Consider the following 21,975-nt stretch of genomic DNA (forward strand, 5'->3'; position numbering starts at 1 on the left):
CTATTTAGGGTGACGTTATAGCTAACACAAGGTGGACCGACGACCTGATAAAGGTAGCAGGAAGGCGCTGGATGCAGGCCGGTACCAACCGTGCGATGTGGAAGTCATTGGGGGAGGCCTATGTTCAGCAGTGGACATCCTATGGCTGAAATGATGATGATATAGCCTAAAGCCTTCCTCGATAAATGGGCTATCTAACACTGTCAAAATCACAAGCCACTGCCGCTTCCATACCTCATACACTGACTGAATTAATAGCTGGACCTTACAGCATATTTTCTAAGAAACTTACAGCTTCCTGAAAACCATTTTGAAAGTTATTAAACAGTTTCTATTTTCAGCATCTAGTGCAGAATAGAAGTCTTACACAATAATGTACCGACAATGTACTGGTTCTTAAATCTTCACCAACAATACACTATTGTGAACCGAAGTATAAAGCGGCGATATTTTGAATCTGTGTTTGAAATTTTAAGAAAAGGTTTCCGGTTTTCGATGGAATACCTTTAAATACAAAATTTGTTGGAAATAGAAAGTAATAAAGATAGAGAATATGGCACAAATAAATAACTTTTGGTCATGGTAACATATAAAATAAAGGTAGCAGGAAGGCGCTGGACGCAGGCCGCTACCAACCGAGAAACATGGAAAGCATTGGGGGAGGCCTATGTTCAGCAGTGGACGTCCTATGGCTGAAATGATGTCCTATGGCTACATAGTTATGTTTTATAAAACAAAGTCGCTTTCAAAGGCTTAGGGATGCTTAGATCTTTAAAACTACGCAATGGATTTTGATGCGGTTTTTTAATAGATAGATCAATTCAAGAGAAAGGTTTATAATATGCCGTGCGAAGCCGGGGCGGGTCACTAGTAAATAAAAAACACAATTTAAAGACTACCAACCCCTATAAGACCACTTTATTTCTAATTAACCAAATAAACTTTGGTTTGATTTTGATTTCAATCCGCAACAATACCAGAAACAATATCAAGATACAAGCCCGTGAAAAGCGCTCAAAAGCCATGGCCCGACCCGGCGCTGAACCCCGACCCGGTCTAATCCGGGCGTCCATTTATCATACTGTCCGCCGATAACCGACTTAGCAGGGTTCAATTGAGATTTTTGTTGGTGAAATAGGGTGAGTAATTACGTTGCTATACGAGTATATACAGGGTGTAAAATACGTATATGTAAGGGCTCGTTCCGACGACAACACGGTTTTGCGGGATCCAGTAATGCAGGTTCACGCAAAACTGGACTGTGTCCGTAACGGTTTCTTCCCACGGAAAAAACGCAAGGTCCCGCAAAAAACCCAAATTGCAATATTCAACTTTACTTTTGAAGTGTACAAAATACATATACATATTTCGAAATAAAAAGAATTATTTGTCTATGTAGGAGTAGGAATAGTAGCTACAGTTGCCGGTAGTTGTTTTTTTATTTCAAAACTAACGTGTAGTAAGTAATTTTCAGATAAATTGTAAAAGCTACAAGTTTTGGAATTCCGTCCATACTTTGCATTGTTCAATAAAATGAATCTTCCCCTATACATCCACCCGAATCCATAGACAATATCGCCAACTATAGCTTACAGCCTTAATTAATAACTAGGTATTTCACAAACATGAACCGGACCCAAAATCCGGCCTCCCGTCTCAGCTACGAACCATAGACAATGGTTGGAAGGCATAGACAAAGGACATCAAACGGTATTAAACTAAAAGACGTTATACAATAGAGAGGGGATGACAAACGCTGGGATGGGGGTTGGTGCGGGGAAGAAGAGCCAGCGTGTTCTAATTTTGAAATTCAAGGTTCGAACGGTGACAAGCCATACGTTACTCGTTCGAATATTTTAAATTCAAAATTCGAACGGTTAAAAAACCATAGATACGTCACTCGTTCGAATATTTGAAATTCAAAATTTAACGGTGGCAAGCCACAGATAAGTCACTCGTTCGTATAATATTTGAAATTCAAAATAAGAATGGTGAAAAACCATAGATACAACCTCGAGTTTACTGCGCACCTCGCTGGAATGCGAATCTCCCTCGCACTCACCCGCGCACCTCCCCGCGTTCGCCCCGTCCGCGTCCGTACCAGAGCGTCGATGTAACGTCACGGCTGTCAGGTGTGCAGTTAACTCGACCGGGTTGTACATCACTCGTTCGAATATTTGAAACTCAACATTCAAACGGTGGAAAACCATAGATACGTCACTCGTTCGTATATTATTTGAATTCTAAATTGGACCAGTAACAAACCATGTACCTACACGCGTCGTTTATAGAAAATAAATATAAGTTTCACGGAAAATAAATAAAAAATAACATTTCATTCGGAGAAAACTGTTGCCTTTTTATTATTTAGATATTTATAACCGAAATCAATTCATATATTATTCAATAGTAAATATTAGTTTTGCAACTTTTCCTGTTGAGTGGGCCGTAACAGTTGCGGTTCTTCATTCACATACCTCGTGACTATTTTTAACACGGGGTAAGTATGCCTCGCCTTTCCGTTGTCACACACAAACAATGACATACTTTATATCGAACTCTCTTTAGAACTGCCTGTCTTTAAGCGGAGCGAGGTAGCGGAGCGGTGAGCGAGGTAAAAATCCACCAATAGAATTGCATAAAATCTCCGCTTCTCTTTAGTGGACAGGGAAGTTGGACAAAGTTTGGAAGCGGAGAGATAAACAGAGCGTCGTCGCGTGCTCGCAGCCTTACTCCGCGTATGGAAAAACATAGTCTGCGACTCCTCTCCGCATCCTTTTCACTCCGCTCCGCTAACTAGCTCCACGTCTATAAGTCTGGAACTCCGCTCCGTATTACTACCTCGCTCCGCTACGGTCTTTAAGGACGTAGCACACTTATCAACCCGGAAAGGGATCGTAACCGTAGCAACTCGTGGCGGTCAGTATTCTTTGTATGAAACTCCATACTGCAACGCACACTTATCTGCACCATAACATAAACTCGTACTTGACAGCGCACGAAAGGCAATGACAGCTCGCGGAAGGCGGTACGGTTTTGATCCCTTTCTGAGTTAATAAGTCTGCTATGACCTTTACACGCCCCGTGGGAATATGAATGTACCTTTAATCAGTTTATCAATCGCTTAATCCTGCATTTTAGACCAACAGCAGACTGTAAACGGACACTCAAGTGTTTTTCTTTGTAAGTCTACACCGCGACGAAACTGAACCGAATGGCGACGCATTAGTTAATATTTATTTGGTCGCGAATTGTGTCAGTGTTTTTGTAAATATCTGCATTACATGATAGCTTACAGGGAAGACTATCGCCCGTATTCACAAACGTTACTATGAGGTCTCACAGTGCGCGTGGACGCACAGGGTGACACGCGAACCAATCACAGAGCTCTATTCAACGCTGTTCGTTCGATTTGCTGCTTCACTTAAGCAAGTATCGTTTTTGAAAACTCTTTCACAGTGCTTTAATGTAACACAGTTTTCCCGTGGGTTTTATAATGAAGTCAAAATTTATGCTATCGCCGAAGTACATACCTACATTAGTCTGGTACTATGATGGTCACAGGCTTGAATCCCATGAGGTGCTAATTAATCTTACTGTCATGATATAAGCTCTTACTTATAGAAACTTTAGTTGAGTAAATTGAGGCTTTAAACATACAATTCTTACAAAATTGTTGGAAGAGATCTCACACTGGCGACAAAGCGTTCTAAATTGTATCTTTCCAACTTTTGGATCCTTTCTTTTATGTTTTTGTGTGATCAGTTTAAAAGAATACCTAGCGGTCTAGCGTTTAACTTAATCAATGCTTGAGGTATGGGAGCGGCACGTGTGGCTGTTTTTGCAATGTCAAACGTCAATGAGACTTCAGATCTTTTTCATATGGAGCATTCCACGCGAAGCGGACAGGTAAAAAAAGTCGATGTTTCCGATTTCAGTAATATTTGAGTATGTTCTACCTATACATATTATTGATACGTGTACCAAATATTTTTGTAATATAATGACTAGTTTAAGAGTTATGGGTCTTCGAAGTTTTCGACAACCGGTTGGCATGCAGTACTTCAAAGCCGATTATGGAGTCATAAAATTATATATTAAAATAATTCAACCACGGGATTTATTANATTTCCATAAAAGACAATACATAACCAAACGATGCTGCGTGTAATGGATAAAAGACGTAAAGTTATCATTTGTGTAAATGAAACATACTTTTTTTGGTAAATGTTGCCATTATGTAAACATTTGAGAGCTGCTTAGCTGATCACGGCTTCAAATCCGTTGAGTAGCGTTTGAGAATACCATTTAAAATTGAAGGATACTTAAATTTAGGAGCCCGTCAGCTGAGTGACAGATTTGAGTAGTGTTTCAGTATTCGGCCGTAACAACGATTGACGACATTAAATAAATAAATAAATCTAGCTACTCCCCCATCAATCTGTTTTTTAAAATTGAAATTTTCGGGAAGTCAATTCAATTAATCCTTTTACATTTTCAGCACCGAGAGCGGCGTCAGAGAAGGTGCTGATAACGACGAACAGTTCATGCGTGCATCTAAATCTATTGACGTGGGACAGCAACGGCTGCCCGCTGGGCCCCTTTACGGTGTCCGTGCGGGGGTTCGACGACTCTACGTGGACCACAAGGTCGGTTTAGATATTGACTTACTTGACTTATGGTCCTATGTCCCCTAGATGGGGCAGAGGGCGTCCACAACAGTCCTCCATCGCGTTCGGTCTTGAGCTATGTGTTTGATCTCGCTCCAAGTCTTGCCGATCTTCTTCGCCTCGTCTGCCACAGTGCGCCGCCAAGATTGCTTGGGGCGACCAAGCAAACTTGGCGGTTTAGATATTGCAGTTTGATAAACGACTTAATGTGAGCTATTTTAAATACAGTCAAAAGCAGTCGATTTGTTAGATGTATTTTCCAATATTTTTATTTTCTTGTATAAAAATTTCCGAATGTCTTTTTTCTCTGTATTTCTTTTTAACGCACGCAAAATTTCGTAGTCGTTTATTTTACTTGGGGCAAAACTTCTTATTCGTTTGTTGTGACCCTGTTTGTAATTTTGTATCAGCTTGACGGTCAGTGAGCATCAGCGCGATTCTTAAACCAACCTTACTGATAAGTAAAATTTCGTATCGACAAAAATAAACATGAAAAAAAAAAGATTCCACACAAAATTGCAAACAAGGCTACAACAAACGAATAAGAAGTTTTGCCCCAAGTAAAATTAACGACTACGAAATTTCGCATGCATTAACACTAGAAAGGCCGCCGTCCCATTTTTGTCCCACTCGCGAGTTTGAACAGCTCTAACTTTTTTATTTTTCAACGAAAGTCCATGAAACTTTTTGACTTTTTCTGATTTATTGAATTTTATAATTTTTTAATGTTTTTGATAATACAACATTGATAGAATTTTTTTTTAAATCGGTTTTACCTAGAAGCGCCACTGGGTCAATTTTGTCCCACCCTGGTATTTGCCACAATAATTCGATGAAGAGTCCTTTTTTCGAGGAGATACGAAAGTGGAGAGGTGAGGAGAGTTTAGGTAACTCGTGACAATGCAGAAATGTAAATATATAGTACTAGTTTTTGCCTGTGACTTCACCCGTGAGAAATTAAGTTTATCATAGAAAGACCTAATTTCTTGACACTTATCGTTGCTTTTGGACCAAATAACTGGATTTTATTCTAAATATATAGGCTATACTATATTATGTTATTCTGAAGTATATTAACAATAAAATTACAAAGTTTTATTAAGATATTTTAGTATATTTTGCGTAAAAGAGTGAAAAAACATCCATCGATCTAACCATGAATCCATACTCACTTAGTTCAAGTTCCAGGCATATATCCACCTATTCATCCATCCTATCCATTCATCAGTCCATCCATCCTTCAATTCATCAATATTTATTCACTTTTACATTTATAATATTAGTAGGAAGATGGCCTCTAGACATAAGCCAGTTCATACATTGTATGATTTGATACATTTTTAAAATGTGTGACTTATAAAATTTTGAAGATTAAACGTACATAATTTTCATTGTAATTGGTCAAAAACTTCATTGTTTATGTACAGATAACAGAAAATAACCATACCTATAGAAATTCCTAAACACATAGTACACCAGATAGATAAAAAAACCATACAAAAAACATTGTGCAAAATGTTCACTATTATTTTTAAGATATTTATTTTTTCTTTAAAAATAATAATGACTAGTTAAAGTAGTAATTTCATGATTTTAATACAGTATACCAACACGTAATATGTGACTATTTTTAAATGAAACCAAAAATATCTAAATTTTAATAATTCCAAATTAAAATTGAATACATTAATATTTTTAAAGAAATAAGTACATATTGTTTTAACCACATAGATAAACCTTTTTTTAAGGATACTACAAATAGTTTTAACCATAATATTCATGCCTGAAACTAAAAAATGTTACAAAATACATGCTGGGACAAAATTGACCCAGCGGCGCTTTTAGGGGGGTCGTAATCTTCGGCACTTCTAGTGTTAAAAGAAATATAGAGAAAAAAGGCGTTCGGAATTTTTTATACAAGAAAATAAACATTACAGAAATTTTTTCTACAGTGAAAAACTCGATCGGAATTTTTTTAAACAAGAAAATAAAAGTATTGGAAAATGCATCTAACAAATCGCCCAGTCATTTAACTGGAATCGAGTTAAATGAGGGCTATCGTTTTAGCGCTCACCAGTTGGCGCCACTGTAGAGTAAGGTCCTGTCACTTGCTAGTAGCGAAGACAGTGGCGCCGACTGGTGAGCGCTAAAGTGGTAGGAGGACTATCACATTTGCACTCATCAAGATGGCGCCACTGTAGAGTAAGGTCCTGTCAATCGCCAGGGGTGCCAACTGTTAAGTATAAAAACGATAGCCCTCATTAGCAACGATCAGATTGAATCACCCCAAAATATCAGATAGTACCCACCGTATTGTCCCTAGAACGGTGCCGGCCGCGCTGCCGACAGACGTGTGCGGGCTGGCGCCGGGCGCGTGGCACCACTTGAAGGTGCAAGCCGCCAGCGCCGCCGGCGCCACGCTCGCCAACTACTACTTCGCCACGCTCACTGAGGAAGGAGGTCAGAGCTTGATTCATGAGATTGTACAAATCTGTCCAGGTCCAAGTCAGGCCAGGAAATCTTTAACGTTTTACATAAATATATTGACTTGGCCATCGCATGAAAACACGTGTAAATTAAATTATTTAGTGCGATGGCCAAGTCAATAATTTATGTAAAACGTTAAAGATTTCCTGGCCTGGACTTGGTATTACATGGATCTCACAACTTTTTACCGTAGAAAAACTGAGTTGCGAGACTTGGTTTTTTTGACAAGTATTGTTTTTGATGGGATGTTAACTGACACCAATAACTCTGGTTCGACAAAATGAGGGTTTTCGCGATTGAAAAATCCGCCAGATGGCAATACGTAGACGCGAGGTCCAAATGCTGCATGATTGGTGGATTTTGACATCTGTCAATGTCATGTTAAAAATAACCAATCATGCAGCATTTATTTAGATCTCTCGTCTACGTATTCCCATCTGGCGGATTTTTCAATCGCGAAAATCCTCATTGATACAATTTGATATAATAGTAAAGGGTACATAAATAATTGGTAATCGGTATAAAAGGGCGATGGAGCGTGCTATGCTCGGAGTTTCCCTGCGTGATCGAATCAGCAATGAGGAGATCTGTAGGGGAACCAGAGTGACTGACGTAGCCCGCAGAATCGCTAAAATCAAATGGCAGTGGGCGGGGCACATAGCTCGTAGAGACGATGGCCATTAGGGCAGAAAAGTTCTCGAGTGGCGACGACGGGTTGGAGAACATAGCGTGGGCAAGCCTCCTACTAGGTGGACCGACGATTTGGTAAAGGTCGCGGGAAGAGCCTGGATGCGGGCAGCGCAAGACCATTCATTGTGAAAAACCTTGGGGGAGGCCTTTGCCCAGCAGTGGACGTCTTTCGGCTGAAATGAACGAGCGAATAGATATGAACAAATTTAATGGTGACCAAGATGTGATACGTCAAAAAATTACACAGCCCTCAACCTTTGTCTCAGGTTTTACAAACAAAGAAGCAAATATACCTAACTTGTAACTCCAGAGCGCATTTTTGTCTCCGGTTTTACAAACAAAGAAAGAAGCAAGTACACTTAACTTTTCACTATTCCAGAGCGCATCCCGGCGCCGGCGCAGTTCCCGCCGCGTGTGGGCGCGGGCCCGGGCGGCGCGCGGGCGCTGCTGGCGGCGGCTGGCGCGGCGCTGCTGGCGGCGCTGCTGCTGCTGGCCGGCCTCGCCTACAGGAGGAGGTAGCGTAGAAATCAGAAATATTTATTTGCTTTTACATGGTTTTACAAGATATTATTATTACAATTGGCATGTCCACATGTTGACTTAGTCATGCAAATATTGGAAAAAAAAATCTACTATACAGGGTGGAAACGATAAGTGATCGCACTCGATTATTTCTAAACTATACAAGATATTGAAAAACTGGTTACTGATCCTGAAAGTCCTTCACAAGATCTATCCAACGGTATCAATAATAGGTTTCAAAATAAACTGGATCTATCCGAAAATTCAATGTTTCTACCTTCCATACATTTAGTAAAACCTCTCAATATTAAAAACTATACAAGATACCCAAAAACTGATTACTGATCCTGAAAGTGCTTCACGAGCTCTATCCAATAATACTAATAATAAGTTACAAAATGTACTGGATCTATCCGAAAATTCAATGTTTCCAACTTCCATACATTTAGTACTGCCACAGTCATGGTACTCATGTCTTGATAATATTATAGCAAGTAAAGCCTAGAACCAATGTTTTTCATGAATAATTTAAAATAAGAATGCAATTTACGAGTTTATTTGTGTTTATTATTTAGTAAAAAAATTAACACTTAATATTGTGTGGCTGGCATACATTTAGTATGGAGGCTAAAAACATTGAATTTTCGGATAGATCCAGTTAATTCTGTAACCTATTACTGATACCGTTAGAAAGAGCTCGTGAAGCACTTTCAGGATCAGTAACCAGTTTTTCGATATCTTGTATAGTTTAGAAATAATCGAGTGAGATCACTTATCGTTTCCACCCTGTATAAAAATAAGTCGGGTTTTCCTCCCTGACGCTATAACTCCAGAACGCACGAACCGATTTCCACGGTTTTGCATTCGTTGGAAAGGTCTCGGGCTCCGTGAGGTTTATAGCAAAGAAAATTCGGGAAAAGGGGGTAAAACGGGATCCACGCGTACGAAGTCGCGGGCGGCCGCTAGTGTAAGTATAAAAGAACAATAATAAATTACAGCGTTTGAATGTCAGGATTATTATTACAATGGATTATATTAACATGCTTCGTCTGTCTGTCTGTCAGTCTGGAACGAAAACAGGGTTTATGCAGGATGTGGTCTTGTAAAACAAAAACCATCTCAGGGATGGTAAAGCCTGGTCCGTGTGCACGTAGAATTTTGTCCAATGACCCCAAGCTACCTATCCTTATCACTCGCGCGTAATTATATTGCTGTAGCGACTGTGCGACGGGCGCCCGCAGCGAGTGTGCGAGCGCGACAGCAACAGAATTACGCGCGAGCGATAAAGATGGGTAGCTTGGGGTCATTGGACAAAATTCTACGTGCTCACGGACCAGGCTTTAGTAAACATGAAATTTATTACAAGAAAAATAACTTGGAAAACGCAGCGTGGGACGTCCACCCACAAGGTGAACCGACGACCTGATAAAGGTAGCGGGAAGGCGCTGGATGCAGGCCGCTACCAACCGTGCGATGTGGAAGTCATTGGGGGATGCCTATGTTCAGCAGTGGACGTCCTGTGGCTGAAATGATGATGATGATTATTTTATTTTTTTGCATCGGTGTCGTGTATACTACCACCCCTGAGATTGGGGTTGTTTTACAAAACCACACCCTGTATAAACAACTGGAGAGGATCGGTGGACGAAGCTGCGGATGAACAAAACAATATTTTTCATCAATAATCCAAATCTTCTTTTTAAATCCTTCCACCATCTCTTTCACTCATAGTTTAATAATTCCACGACTCGCGGTTGATCAGGCCGCTCGTCGGTGTCACTATTAAACGTTACATTCTTTCTGCTCTCTTCCATTCTATTCTTTTGTCCTCTAGTTGTCACAGCCAAAGTTATTTCATACCCTTTAACTTGCTTCGATGTTACACACATTATTAAAGGGTAAGCCTGCTCTTCTAGCGGGGAGAGTCACATTATATGGTAGCAACAGAGCTAAATCTTTAGAAAAATCCAAAATGCAAATACAAAATAATTAAAAAAATACTTATCTCAATTTATTATTCCAGCCCACCAACGTCGTGCCTCAGAAAGGGCTACGAGCAGGGAGACATCTCGGAGGAGGAGGACAAGTCGGTGGAGAAGCGCGACAACCGCCGCAACTGCCAGCAGGTGTACACCTCCTCGCCCAGCAAGCGGCCCGCCAGCGAGCAGGAGCGGCAGGGTGAGTCGTGCGACTGTGTTGTGTCGGTGGAGCGCGACAACCGCCGCAACTGCCAGCAGGTGTACACCTCCTCGCCCAGCAAGCGGCCCGCCAGCGAGCAGGAGCGGCAGGGTGAGTCGTGCGACTGTGTTGTGTCGGTGGAGCGCGACAGCGACGGCGCGGCGCTGGACGCCACCCTTCGGCAGTATTTTCAGTCTAGCTCCGAATCCACTTCTACGCCCACTTTGAAAGTTGGCATGAATGTTCTACACAATATTAGCTATTTAAATAAAAAAAATTAAAAAAATCGAAAGGGTCGAACTTTGTGAAAATCAAGGAAAAAAAATTAATTTGCATTTTTTTTAGGAAAAAAAATTTTTTTTTTCGTTTCCAAAAATACAGTTAAAAAGCACGGTAAATGAAGTAATAAATCCCGTGGTTGAATTATTTTAATATATAATTTTATGACTCCATAATCGGCTTTGAAGTACTGCATGCCAACCGGTTGTCGAAAACTTCGAAGACCCATAACTCTTAAACTAGTCATTATATTACAAAAATATTTGGTACACGTATCAATAATATGTATAGGTAGAACATACTCAAATATTACTGAAATCGGAAACATCGACTTTTTTTACCTGCCCGCTTCGCGTGGAATGCCCCATATGTTCGTACGCGTGGATCCCGTTTTACCCCTTCATCTATCTTACGCGGTTTAGATTTTTTCATACAAATGTTTATTTAATCCCGCTAACTCCCGTTCCGGTGGGAATTTTGAAATATCCTGTTGTAACTAAGCTTTAAGTTTACTAATATACCTGCATGCCAAATTTCAAGCGTCTATCATACGCGGTTTAGATTTTTTCATACAAATGTTTTATCCCGCTAACTCCCGTTCCCGTGGGAAATTTGCAATATCCTGTTGTAACTAAGCTTTAAGTTTACTAATATACCTGCATGCCAAATTTCAAGCGTCTAACTTAAGCGGTTTAGATTTTTCATACAAAAGGATTTTCCTGCTAATTCCCGTTCCCGTGGGAATTTCGGGAATTCCTTTCTTAGTGCACCTCTATAGTCTTTTTCNAATCTTGAACTTATGATCTTGGCTGGAATACTGGAATAAGAAAAGAAGTCGGTTAATAAAAATAACACTGACAGTAGTTAATATAACACCTCGGCTCAAGTAAATTATATCCTCCACAAAAACAACTTGACCTTCACAGGTAGTTTCCCTAGCTAGTATTGGCCTTAAAGGAGTATCCAAATAGTGGGTGAAGGAAGACAAGAGGGAAATAGTCCTGTATCCCCAAACTTTCAAATAATGGGAGTGTATAGCCACTGATTGGGTTTCATCAGCGACCAAGCTGCATATCCTGACTACAGAGGGCCGAGTTTACATCAAACGTCCTCACTAGTGAGCGCTTAAAAAAATGACATTAAATGTATGACGGATTGTACAGCGCCCCTAGGGAAAATGTTCATGAATTAAAATTTTCATACATTTTTTTAGCGCGCTTACTAAAGCCTGGTCCGTGAGCACGTAGAATTTTGTCCAATGACCCCAAGCTACCCATCCTTATCGCTCGCGCGTAATTATATTGCTGTCGCGACTGTGCGACGGGCGCCCGCAGTGAGTGTGCGAGTACGACAGCAACATGGGTAGTTTGGGGTCATTGGACGGGATTCTACGTGCTCACGGACCAGGCTTTACACAGGAGTTTTCTTGTATCCTCCATAAAAATTACTTGATCTTTACTGGTAGTTTCCCTAACTGTAGTATTGACATTAAAGGAGTAGCTAAATAGTGGGTCAAGGAAGATAAGAGGGAAATAGTCTTATGGTGCGTCCACACTGGACGAACGGGCTCGCGCGGCAAACTTGACAACTCCTGCTCACTCAAGAGCAGGCTGAGCAGGATGACCAGCGTGCCGCGCGAGCCCGTTCGCTCAATGTGGACGCACCCCTTAACTAACTAATTAGTCCAAACTAACAAAAAAAAACTTTCAAATATAATGGAAATGGTTCAATCTGAGACACCCGACCCTAGCCACTGACCGGGTTTCAACAGCGACCAAGCTGTTATATATCCTGGCTCTACAGTAGGCCTAAGATGCGCGCCGTGATAACTTTTATCGACGTTAAAATGTATGGGCAAAATCGATAAAATGGCGGGATAGCCACTTATCGCGGCGCGCATCTTAGGCCTAACAGGAGTTCAAACGTAAACGCAAAGTTGTCAAATACTGATGTAATATGCTATTGATGTTACTTACTAGAGATGTACGAGATCAGCCCGTACGCGACGTTCAGCATGTCGGGCGGCGCGAGCGGCGGCGCGGGCGCGGAGCTGGGCTCGCCGCCCGCGCCGCCCGCGCTGCGCTCCTTCGCGCACAAGCACCGCCACCAAGACAACACAGGTACACGATACACACGCTGGAAATACAGAATATTTCATGTGATTTGAGGTCCTAAGGCACCCCCTGGTACCCCAAGGATTTTGGAGATACTACCGTTATTGATGTTGACATAGACCTCAGATTTGCCATGCAGATGCGCCAGTGAGTACTAATCTGCGCGACTTGTGTCACCCCCTGATGCTTGGTACCCGGAGCGGACCGCCCCCCCCCCTTACGCCGCTAGTGGATCTATCACCCAGGGATTACCCTAGTTTAGACACTAGTCTCTCGCAAAGGTTCTGTTATTGTAAATTAGAAAGAAAGAAAGAAACATTTATTACTAGCTTTCCGCCCGCGGCTTCCCCCTCGTGGAATTTTGTCTGTCACAGAAAAACAATATCGCGCGCGTATTTGCTCACCGTTTAGACCTACCCTGGACTACGACAAACATTATAAAACCAAAATCAGCTTAATCGGCCCAGCCGTTCTAGAGTTCTAATCAGACTAACGAACATCAATTCATTTTTATTTATACAGGGTGTTAGGTAAATGGGTATATGAGCCGACACTAGCCCATGTTAACATGGCTATATAAATGGTATGGTGAAGTCAGAAAATTGATATCTTCATTTTAATTATTTTAATTTTCATACAAATCGGATTTTATAAAATTTATTTTATATGAAAATTAAAAAAAAAATGATATCAAATTTCTGACTTCACCATATCATTTATATGCCCATGTTAACATGGGCTAGTGTCGGCTCATATACCCATTTACCTAACACCCTGTATAGAAGATATAGAAGATTAAATTCTTTGTTACCTTTATGAAGATAAACATTGATTTATTATTTAAGGATGGTGTAACTACTAAAAATATATTTAATGTCAAAATTGAACGAGTTTTAAGAGTGATTTCGCACTATGTCTGATCCGCATTTGATCGGAAGCCATCAAAATCTGATCTAGAAAACAACTAAAGAAATAGCGGAAATGGAAACAAGCGCATAAACTACCTCTACCATACAAATAGTTAAGAGTACTACGGACCATAAATTGTTACAGATTCCGATCAGACGTAATGCAAAACTGTTTTTAGTTTTCGTACGTCACAATCTTTCTTATTGGGACTGTTATTATGGCCTCTTAACTGACAAGTAAAGAAAATTCATTGAAGATAGTATTACTATGCTGTTGCTGACCTCAACTAATTGAATGTAATCGTATCCCGCAGATGAATACACGTTATCGCGCGCCATGACGCTGATGGTGCGGCGCGCGGAGTCCGACTCCGACTCCAGCGGCTCGCCGTGCGCCGAGTGCACCTCCAGCGCGTCCTACAGGATGCCGGTGCTGCCCTCCAAAGGTACGTGCGCCAGGCAGGACGCCTGTCGCGCGCCATGACGCTGATGGTGCCGCGCGGAGTCCGACTCCGACTCCAGCGGCTCGCCGTGCGCCGAGTGCACCTCCAGCGCGTCCTACAGGATGCCGGTGCTGCCCTCCAAAGGTACGTGCGCCAGGCAGGACGCCTGTCGCGCGCCATGACGCTGATGGTGCATCCCATGGCAATATACTACTTACTTTTCCGTCAGCATGTAACACTCCTGTTAAACTACAAATGGTATATCTGTTACGGTCAAAGTGATAAATGTGAAAATTATGAATAATCGCCGGTTATTATGAATAATTACCGCATGATTTGGTAAATGTGATTAATATGAGATCATTTATGTGTGTATAAAACTAAATAGGCGGCTTAGGGGTGGCCCAAGGGCCACCCCCGCCGCACCTTAACCTATTTTTCACTTTAAATCAAAACAATTTGTTATAGGCATTATGGCAAAGTAATGTTACGCAAGAAACAGTCCAAACTCATTTTGCCAAATTATATTAATATAAGATATCAAAACGTTCAAAATGTGAGGCTGTACATGAGCGCTGTACACGAGCCGGTGTTCTCTTTAATGATATTTGTTAGTATTAAGGTTACATTATGAAATAATCACTGATAAATGTGATTAATTTATCACTTTTACCTCGCCTGTCGGTAATTATTCATAATAACCGGCGATTATTCATAATTTTCAATTTATCACTTTAACCGTAACATATCAATCATAGTGTAAGTTTTGGTTACGAGTATAACTTTGTAACAAAGTGCTAGTGCTCCAGAGGATATTATGTGCATCAAATTAAACAAAGTTTATCAAAAATAAAAAGTAGTGTTACTTAGTACTTACAAGTTACAGAGTTCCAAAAACTGCCCTAGCATACAGTGGGGTAACGTTATCCGAAGTTTCGAATGTTGCCATCCCTCTTGCGCAAAGCGCGATGCCAACATAAGTGGTGGAGACTGATAAGACCTGAAACTACGTAAACAGCGTTTCGAAATAGCCCCGTAGTAAATTTTTTAAACGACCAAACTTAGTTTGCGGACACAAAACTGGAGATAGGCCGAGCGATGAGCGGGGCGGCGCGTCACGGCGCGGGGCGATGCATACAACAAATGACAGTATAATATAGTGACACGCACAAAACGGGCGGGGCGATCGCAATACTATTCCTCATCATCAATACTGCTGCCACCTCTGGGACGGCTCTGCCAAGAAACATTTGGCTACTTTGGATTCGGTGGAAAGGCATGCCAGAAGACTTATCGACAGCCCCACCCTTGTAGAAGCGGCGCTCCAGGAACTTGACCATCGCCGTAAGGTAGCATCCCTATCGGTTTTCTACAGGCTACACTTCGGAGAATGTGCGAAAGAATTACATGAATTAATTCCACCAGCCCCCTTCCATCATCGGGGAACCAGACGCAGGTTAGCGTACCATCCCTATATTGTTGACATTCCACCAGCTCGCACTAAGCGTTTCGATGACTTTTATAATGCGAACTGCTAGGGACTGGAATTCGATGCCTGCTGCTGTCTTTCCCGAAAACTATAATCCGGGCAGGGCAGATATGTACCATCCTAGACTGCATCCCACTTAACATCAGGTGCGATTGTGGTCAAATACCTGCCTTGTTATGCATAAAAAAAAAATCGTCGCCTCGCCCATCGCTCGGCCGTCGCCAGTTTCGTGCCCGCAGACTCAGTAGTTATTACCCGATCCTTCTGTAATGTTGTGTTGTCGCAGAGGAGGTGTTCCGCGCGGTGACGGACTCGAGCGCGGAGTCTGCGTGCGCGGAAGCACGGCGGCCCGACAAGGCGCGCCGCCGCCCGCGCCGACACCACACGCCCACCAACGCCAGGTGAGCAAACACACCTCAAACTAACTATACATTTACTAGCGGCCGCCCGCGACTTCGTACGCGTGGATCCTGTTTTACCCCCTTTTCCCGAATTTTCTTTGCTACAAACCTCACGGAGCCCGAGACCTTTCCAACGAATGCAAAACCGTGGAAATCGGTTCGTGCGTTCTGGAGTTATAGCGTCAGGGAGGAAAACCCGACTTATTTTTATATAGTAGAAGATTGCGATATTAGGGCCATTTCCTACGGCAATCCTCTGTCATGCATACACAATGAGGGTTTTCGCGATTGAAAAATCCGCCAGATGGCAATACGTAGACGCGAGGTCCAAATGCTGCACGATTGGTTATTTTTGACATGATATTGACAGATATATGTCGAAATCCGCGTATGTCTGATGGACCTCGCGTCTACGAATTGCCAACTGGGGGATTTTTCAATCGCGAAAACCCTCATTAATAGGGTATTTTAATTCCAATGTACCCATCTTTTTTTTTTGCGGGACGCGAATCTTGCAGAAATGTGTCCGTGGGAAAGAGCCCTTATAGCACAGTAGATAAATCAAACAGTACGGAAGCTTCATACAAACGCTCGAAATCAGACGCACGCTTTACACGAGCTCTAAGCGAACCTCGCAGTCCATCCGTCGCGAGTGTCGCGCGCGTTGTGTAAAATAATTTTATTGCATGCACTGTCCGCTGTATTTTTAAAAACATGCCACGAGTGTATTGCCTAGTATACGGCTGCTTGAACTCGGCATGTTCAAAACCAGAACTTTCATTTTTTATATTCGTATTAATTCTGAATTGTAAAAATGATTAAATATTACTTTTTAAATAAAGTGCTTACATCTGATTTAGTAATAGTTCTTTTTAAATTACGTAATTACGCTTTTTAACAATTTATGTGTTCTATTTGATAAAGTAATTTGCTTCGCGCGCTTTTGTACTAAGTGATGAACTGTATTTAAAAAGAGGCAATAGCTATGTGAAAGTAAGTATCCGGTATTTTATTTATGAGAATAGAATATCTTCTACCGGCCTCTAATAGTACTTAATCAATTTATTCGATTATGTATTCGATCATTATAGAACCTAATTAACGTTTTATTTTTTTGTTAACTACTTAGTCAATTAATTTATTCCATTAGGTATTTGATAATTAAAAAACCTAAATAAACGTTTTAATAAATAAGTAAGTCAGAGCCTTATTAATTTTATAAAGATTAAGAGTGCCAACCCTAACACTCAGTTGAAGTGTAGGTATTTAACTCGCCGAAAGGGCTAAGTTTCCGTACTGCTTTAGCTCATATATCTACTGTGCTTATAGTGCGCACTTATACATTTAAATATGCAGTGCTATAGGTAATAAAATATGTCGTCTCCAGTAAATAATTATCGGTTATTATTACCTATATTATTGTAGATTTGTAAAAAAGTTTACACAATGAAGGAAAAAGTCAAATTGGAACAAACCTGCGCATGGGATCTTCTTGAGGATTTCGTCGTTATCGACAAACACAAACTCTGTGAAAGACACTTCATAAAATTAAATCTGAATTAAATATTTGTTACAATTTTTGCTAAGAGGAAAAACCAATTTTCCTACTACTGCTGCCACCTATCGGAGGGTTAAGCCTACTCCGTGTCCTGACACCGCGCGGCCACAAAATAAAGGACTTTTCATCTGCGTTGTAAATTGTATAACGCTCCACAGATGGCGACACTAGTTACAAAAATTTTTAGAAATGGATGATAAAGCCTCAATAATTAGAAAGATTACAACAAAATACTCGCTATACTTAATAAAAAATATCTAAAACATTTTCATTTTGTTTCCAGATATCAACAGCGGCAAGAGCAAGAGAGAAGAGATTTCACGATACACGTATAAAAACTATGACAATAAAGACTGCTAAAAGCAAAATAATGAACTATTAAAAATGTTACTTAGATAAATTTTATCGTTTTATGAGAAGAGACTGCATGGCGCAGCGTACCAAACAATGAAACGAATGGGTGAATGGTAACCATTTACACAAAAAAATATTATCATTATTTTATACTTTTGAGCTAATAAATGCTCCTATTCGTTTCCACTGTTTCTTACACTGAGGCGTGCAGTCTAAAAATGTTTGTAAATATTTTTATGGGTTTTGTACATTCGGAGAAACGTCGCGGCCTATTTGTAAAAAATGAAATTGGACAAAATTCTTACTGAAAATATTCCACATTCATTCGACAGCTACTAGAAATACCGATAGGTACGTTGACACACTCGACTATGAAAGGTCTCGTAGTTATTTAATTCTTATTTTAAAGCTCGTTTCAAGTTACTTTATCTATTAGCTCAAAAGGTCTAATAAGACGATACGAGAACTAAAGCAGTCTTCAGAATTGCTAAACTTAAGTGGGGCTTAACAATGGACGAGGCACATACCTCATAGATCTACGTGAAATGGAGACCAATGGGGGATAGGTAAAAAAGCAAAGTAATCAAGCCATTAAAATTGCAAATCAAAATATTTTTGCTAATTTGAAATTGTTAAAAAATATGATGGCATTTTAAGGGTTGTTGTTTTAGCTTGATAAAGTTAACTATTACGTGACCTGCTTTAATCGAGTCAAAAATTTACTAAAATAATGAACAAAATAGATTCAGCCCATTATCTACAATTTCCAATAAATACCGATTCATATCTGATAATGTAAAAAGTTTAGAATATAAGAGACTGGTGGTTTTATTACAAATAATTTATACCTACTTGTCTTGTTATACAGATTTGTTAATCTCATTTTATGAAATAATTGCTAAAATAATTGTCAATATACTAAATACATTTGTTTACATTGTTATGCTCTTTGTATTAGAGATGAAACGGATAGTTGTTTGGCCGGATACCGGATACCGGATATCCGGCCAGCTGCTAGGCCGGATAGCCGGATATCCGGCGGCCGGATAGTTGGCCCATTGTCTCGTTGCATGTCGTGACGAGTTTAGCGCCGCACACAGGTGCTTCGAACGCGACCAGTGGGTCTATTAGTAGACTAGACTAGTCAAACTTTTTGAAAATCAAATCCGTCCGAATAGAATGTCAGATTTTGCCACTTGTCTAGGGGGCAGATCAATTCGGGCGATTTCGGTTGCCATCGTGAGTGTGTTATTGAATAGCGAAAATTAAATTAGTTTACTTGCTGCATAATTTGACTGAACTGCATCATGTCATCAGACCATCATCAGTGAAAAAAAGATCGCCTATTTTATTTAGTGATAGTACAAGACTCGAGGCGTCGAGTCCTATTTTTGAAGCCTCGAGGCGGAATGGCAAGGCTCAGTGAGCTCGGTAGGCTCGGTGCCCCGAGCTTAGCCGAGCTGCGAGCTCTCTGAGCCATGCCTCGAGGCTTTAAAAGAGCTCGAGCCTTCTAAAGAGCTCGAACCTTCCTTCAAAAGAGCTCAAATCTTCGAAAAAAATAAAAAAACATCACCTACATTGATTTTTGTTATAAGATTCTTAAAATTTACTTATATTTTATTTTGTTGGGAAAAGTTATAATTCTAATCGTATGTAGTCATATGTATTTTATTGTAGGTATTAGAATTTATGCAGTTTTATTAAATAGAACGATCTTAACACAAAAGTTAACTGGGCTTTCGAAAAGGCTCGAGCTCTGCGAAAGACTCCAAGCTTCATACAAACGAGGCGAGCCCCAAAAAAAGGCTCGAACTCTAAAAAAGACTTCCGAGTCGTCGAGCTTCATACAAACGAGGCGAGCCCTGTAAACGACTCTGAGCTCTCGGCAAAAGTACTCGGAAGCCTCGAGCCTTGTACATCACTAATTGTATTTGGCAATATTTCGACATTAACAGATAATTAATATTTATGTATTTGTCACTAGAGTGAATAGCTCAGAAAAAGAAATTAGTTTTTGAAAGGCCTTAATATTAATATGGCTTTTTTGTAAATTTTTGGACTTTAAATAAAAGCCGCCATTATTATAAGCCATTTTATTGATATTTACCTCAAAGATTAATGTATTTTATTTTATTAATAAGAAATTGTCGTAGTTTTTTAATATCCGGTATCCGGCCGGATAGTGAGCTACTATCCGGTATCCGGCCGGATAGTAAATTTAGGCCGGATATCCGGCCTACCGGATAGTTACCGGATATCCGTTTCATCTCTACTTTGTATAATACTTATTAATTATTATAAATACCAACATGGAACTGTAATTTTAATTCACAACGGTATTTTGTTATTCACTATCACTGCCTGCGAGTTTGCTAAATTTTGTAAATATTACAAGATAAGGAAATAAAAATTAACTAATAATTTATGTACTTTATTCACCCCACATTATTTTTGCTAGTGTTACGAGTGGGTTCATCACAATCCCGGATCACGAGTAATTATTACTAGATAACTGCACAAGAAATACGTAGGTACTATGTAATAACGCCCTAATGCACAAGTGGTTTAGTAAATATCCATGAGACTTGGATTCGATGCACGGTCAAGTTAATAAAATACTAATACTGTAGCCGTGGTTGTCTACTTCTCAGAATGGCATTATATTCTACGTTTTCCTCATTAAAATTGTATGCAAAAGCAAAGTACTTAGTTGTGTCAAAAGTTACAACTTAGCTATTGTCAAAATATTATGTACTAGGATCCAGGAAAATTATCTTCTGAAACACAACTAAAAACAATAGGTAGACAAGAAAGGGTATTATTATTACTACTTAAATAAGCATTAAAAGTACCAGGGGTACAGAAATCTAGAGAAGTTTAATTTTCTATTATTTAAGTCTACACATTATTAGATAATTCCAGGAGAGATTACACCATTCTTATGTAAGGAAGAATATAGAAAATAGAACACCGCAACGCAAACCATCTAAGTCTACCTAAAACCTCCATAAAAAAAAAACTATGAAAACCATGGGGGTTGGGCCTCAGGTACCCTCACTCACTCGGCGTAACAACAAATTAGTGTTGCTTCACGCCGGTTTCCTGTGAGGCCGTGGTATCACTCCGGTCGAGCCGGCCCATTCGTGCCGAAGCATGGCTCTCCCACGAAGAATTAAACAGACTAGGTATCCATTGTCTGAACTTAAAAGATTGTACCACAGCTGGCAATAGAAAGGTTCAAAGATGTTCATTGCCTAAAATCGATGCAATAGATAAAATCTGGTCAAATGGAATCCTCTGTATCCTTTGGCAAGCGCCTGAGCTTCAGTCAGCGCCCTGGCGGCCGGCCAGCACTACAGGCTACAGTGAGTTCCGGCGGTAACTGGCTGACGGCATTTAGATAGGTAAGTAATAACTCAAAACTACGTGTCTCAAAGACACCATTGAAATATACTCTAAAATAACTGGAGAAAATGTAACGTCATAAAAATGCAATTAGACGCTTTCAAAAGCTCCTAAAGTGTTACGTAGAGATTGCAATCCGGATTATTCGAAAAAATCTGAAAAATCCGGATTTTGAGGCTATAAAAAAATCCGGATTTTGACTTTGAAATCCGGTTTTTTCGAATATTTTTACCCCAAAAATTTTATCATAAAATCATAAACCAAAATATGTATTGAATGCAACATGGATGCAAAACAAGCGAAGTTTTGATTGAACGCACCCGCACTTCGTCGCACAACACTCTCACCTGCACTGTGCCTGCACAACGCTAGTCGGCTAGTGAGTTTTATACGAGACGCTGATTCTGAAACACCATATCGCTGAGTTTTAAAGAGCAGCTAAATCGGAAAATATCCCTTGCAAGTGTAAGTCATCAT

The 21,975-nt window shown here is 40.3% G+C and overlaps 2 protein-coding genes across 2 annotated transcripts in view; both read left to right on the forward strand.

The window, feature by feature from the left end:
* LOC114365316 (nephrin-like) overlaps positions 1-7,124 on the forward strand; it is a 174,845-nt gene extending 167,721 nt beyond the window's left edge. Inside the window, exons 8-9 of the mRNA XM_028321847.1 lie at positions 4,502-4,649; positions 6,994-7,124. Of these exons, the coding sequence (XP_028177648.1) occupies positions 4,502-4,649; positions 6,994-7,122 (277 nt within the window). The 3' untranslated portion in view covers positions 7,123-7,124. The remainder of the gene's footprint in view (positions 1-4,501; positions 4,650-6,993) is intronic.
* A 3,454-nt stretch (positions 7,125-10,578) lies between these two features.
* On the forward strand, positions 10,579-18,565 carry LOC114365310 (uncharacterized). Its single transcript, XM_028321840.1, has 5 exons — positions 10,579-10,658; positions 12,806-12,946; positions 14,163-14,294; positions 16,067-16,181; positions 18,023-18,565. Exons 2-5 carry the CDS (start codon positions 12,808-12,810, stop codon positions 18,072-18,074), a joined length of 438 nt encoding a protein of 145 aa, XP_028177641.1. The 5' UTR covers positions 10,579-10,658; positions 12,806-12,807; the 3' UTR covers positions 18,075-18,565.
* The last annotated feature ends 3,410 nt before the right edge of the window (positions 18,566-21,975 follow it).

Source organism: Ostrinia furnacalis, unplaced genomic scaffold (assembly GCF_004193835.3).
Source record: "Ostrinia furnacalis isolate ACB-3 unplaced genomic scaffold, ASM419383v2 OfSCF7582, whole genome shotgun sequence".
Taxonomy (NCBI): Eukaryota; Metazoa; Arthropoda; class Insecta; order Lepidoptera; family Crambidae; genus Ostrinia; species Ostrinia furnacalis.

Bases quoted from the DNA above. Each gene is read 5' to 3' on its own strand.
- LOC114365310 (XM_028321840.1), top strand. From the start codon at position 12,808: ATGTACGAGATCAGCCCGTACGCGACGTTCAGCATGTCGGGCGGCGCG. The intron at 12,947-14,162 runs GTACACGATACA...CGTATCCCGCAG, and splicing joins CCGCCACCAAGACAACACAG to ATGAATACACGTTATCGCGC. The intron at 16,182-18,022 runs GTGAGCAAACAC...TTTTGTTTCCAG, and splicing joins CACACGCCCACCAACGCCAG to ATATCAACAGCGGCAAGAGC.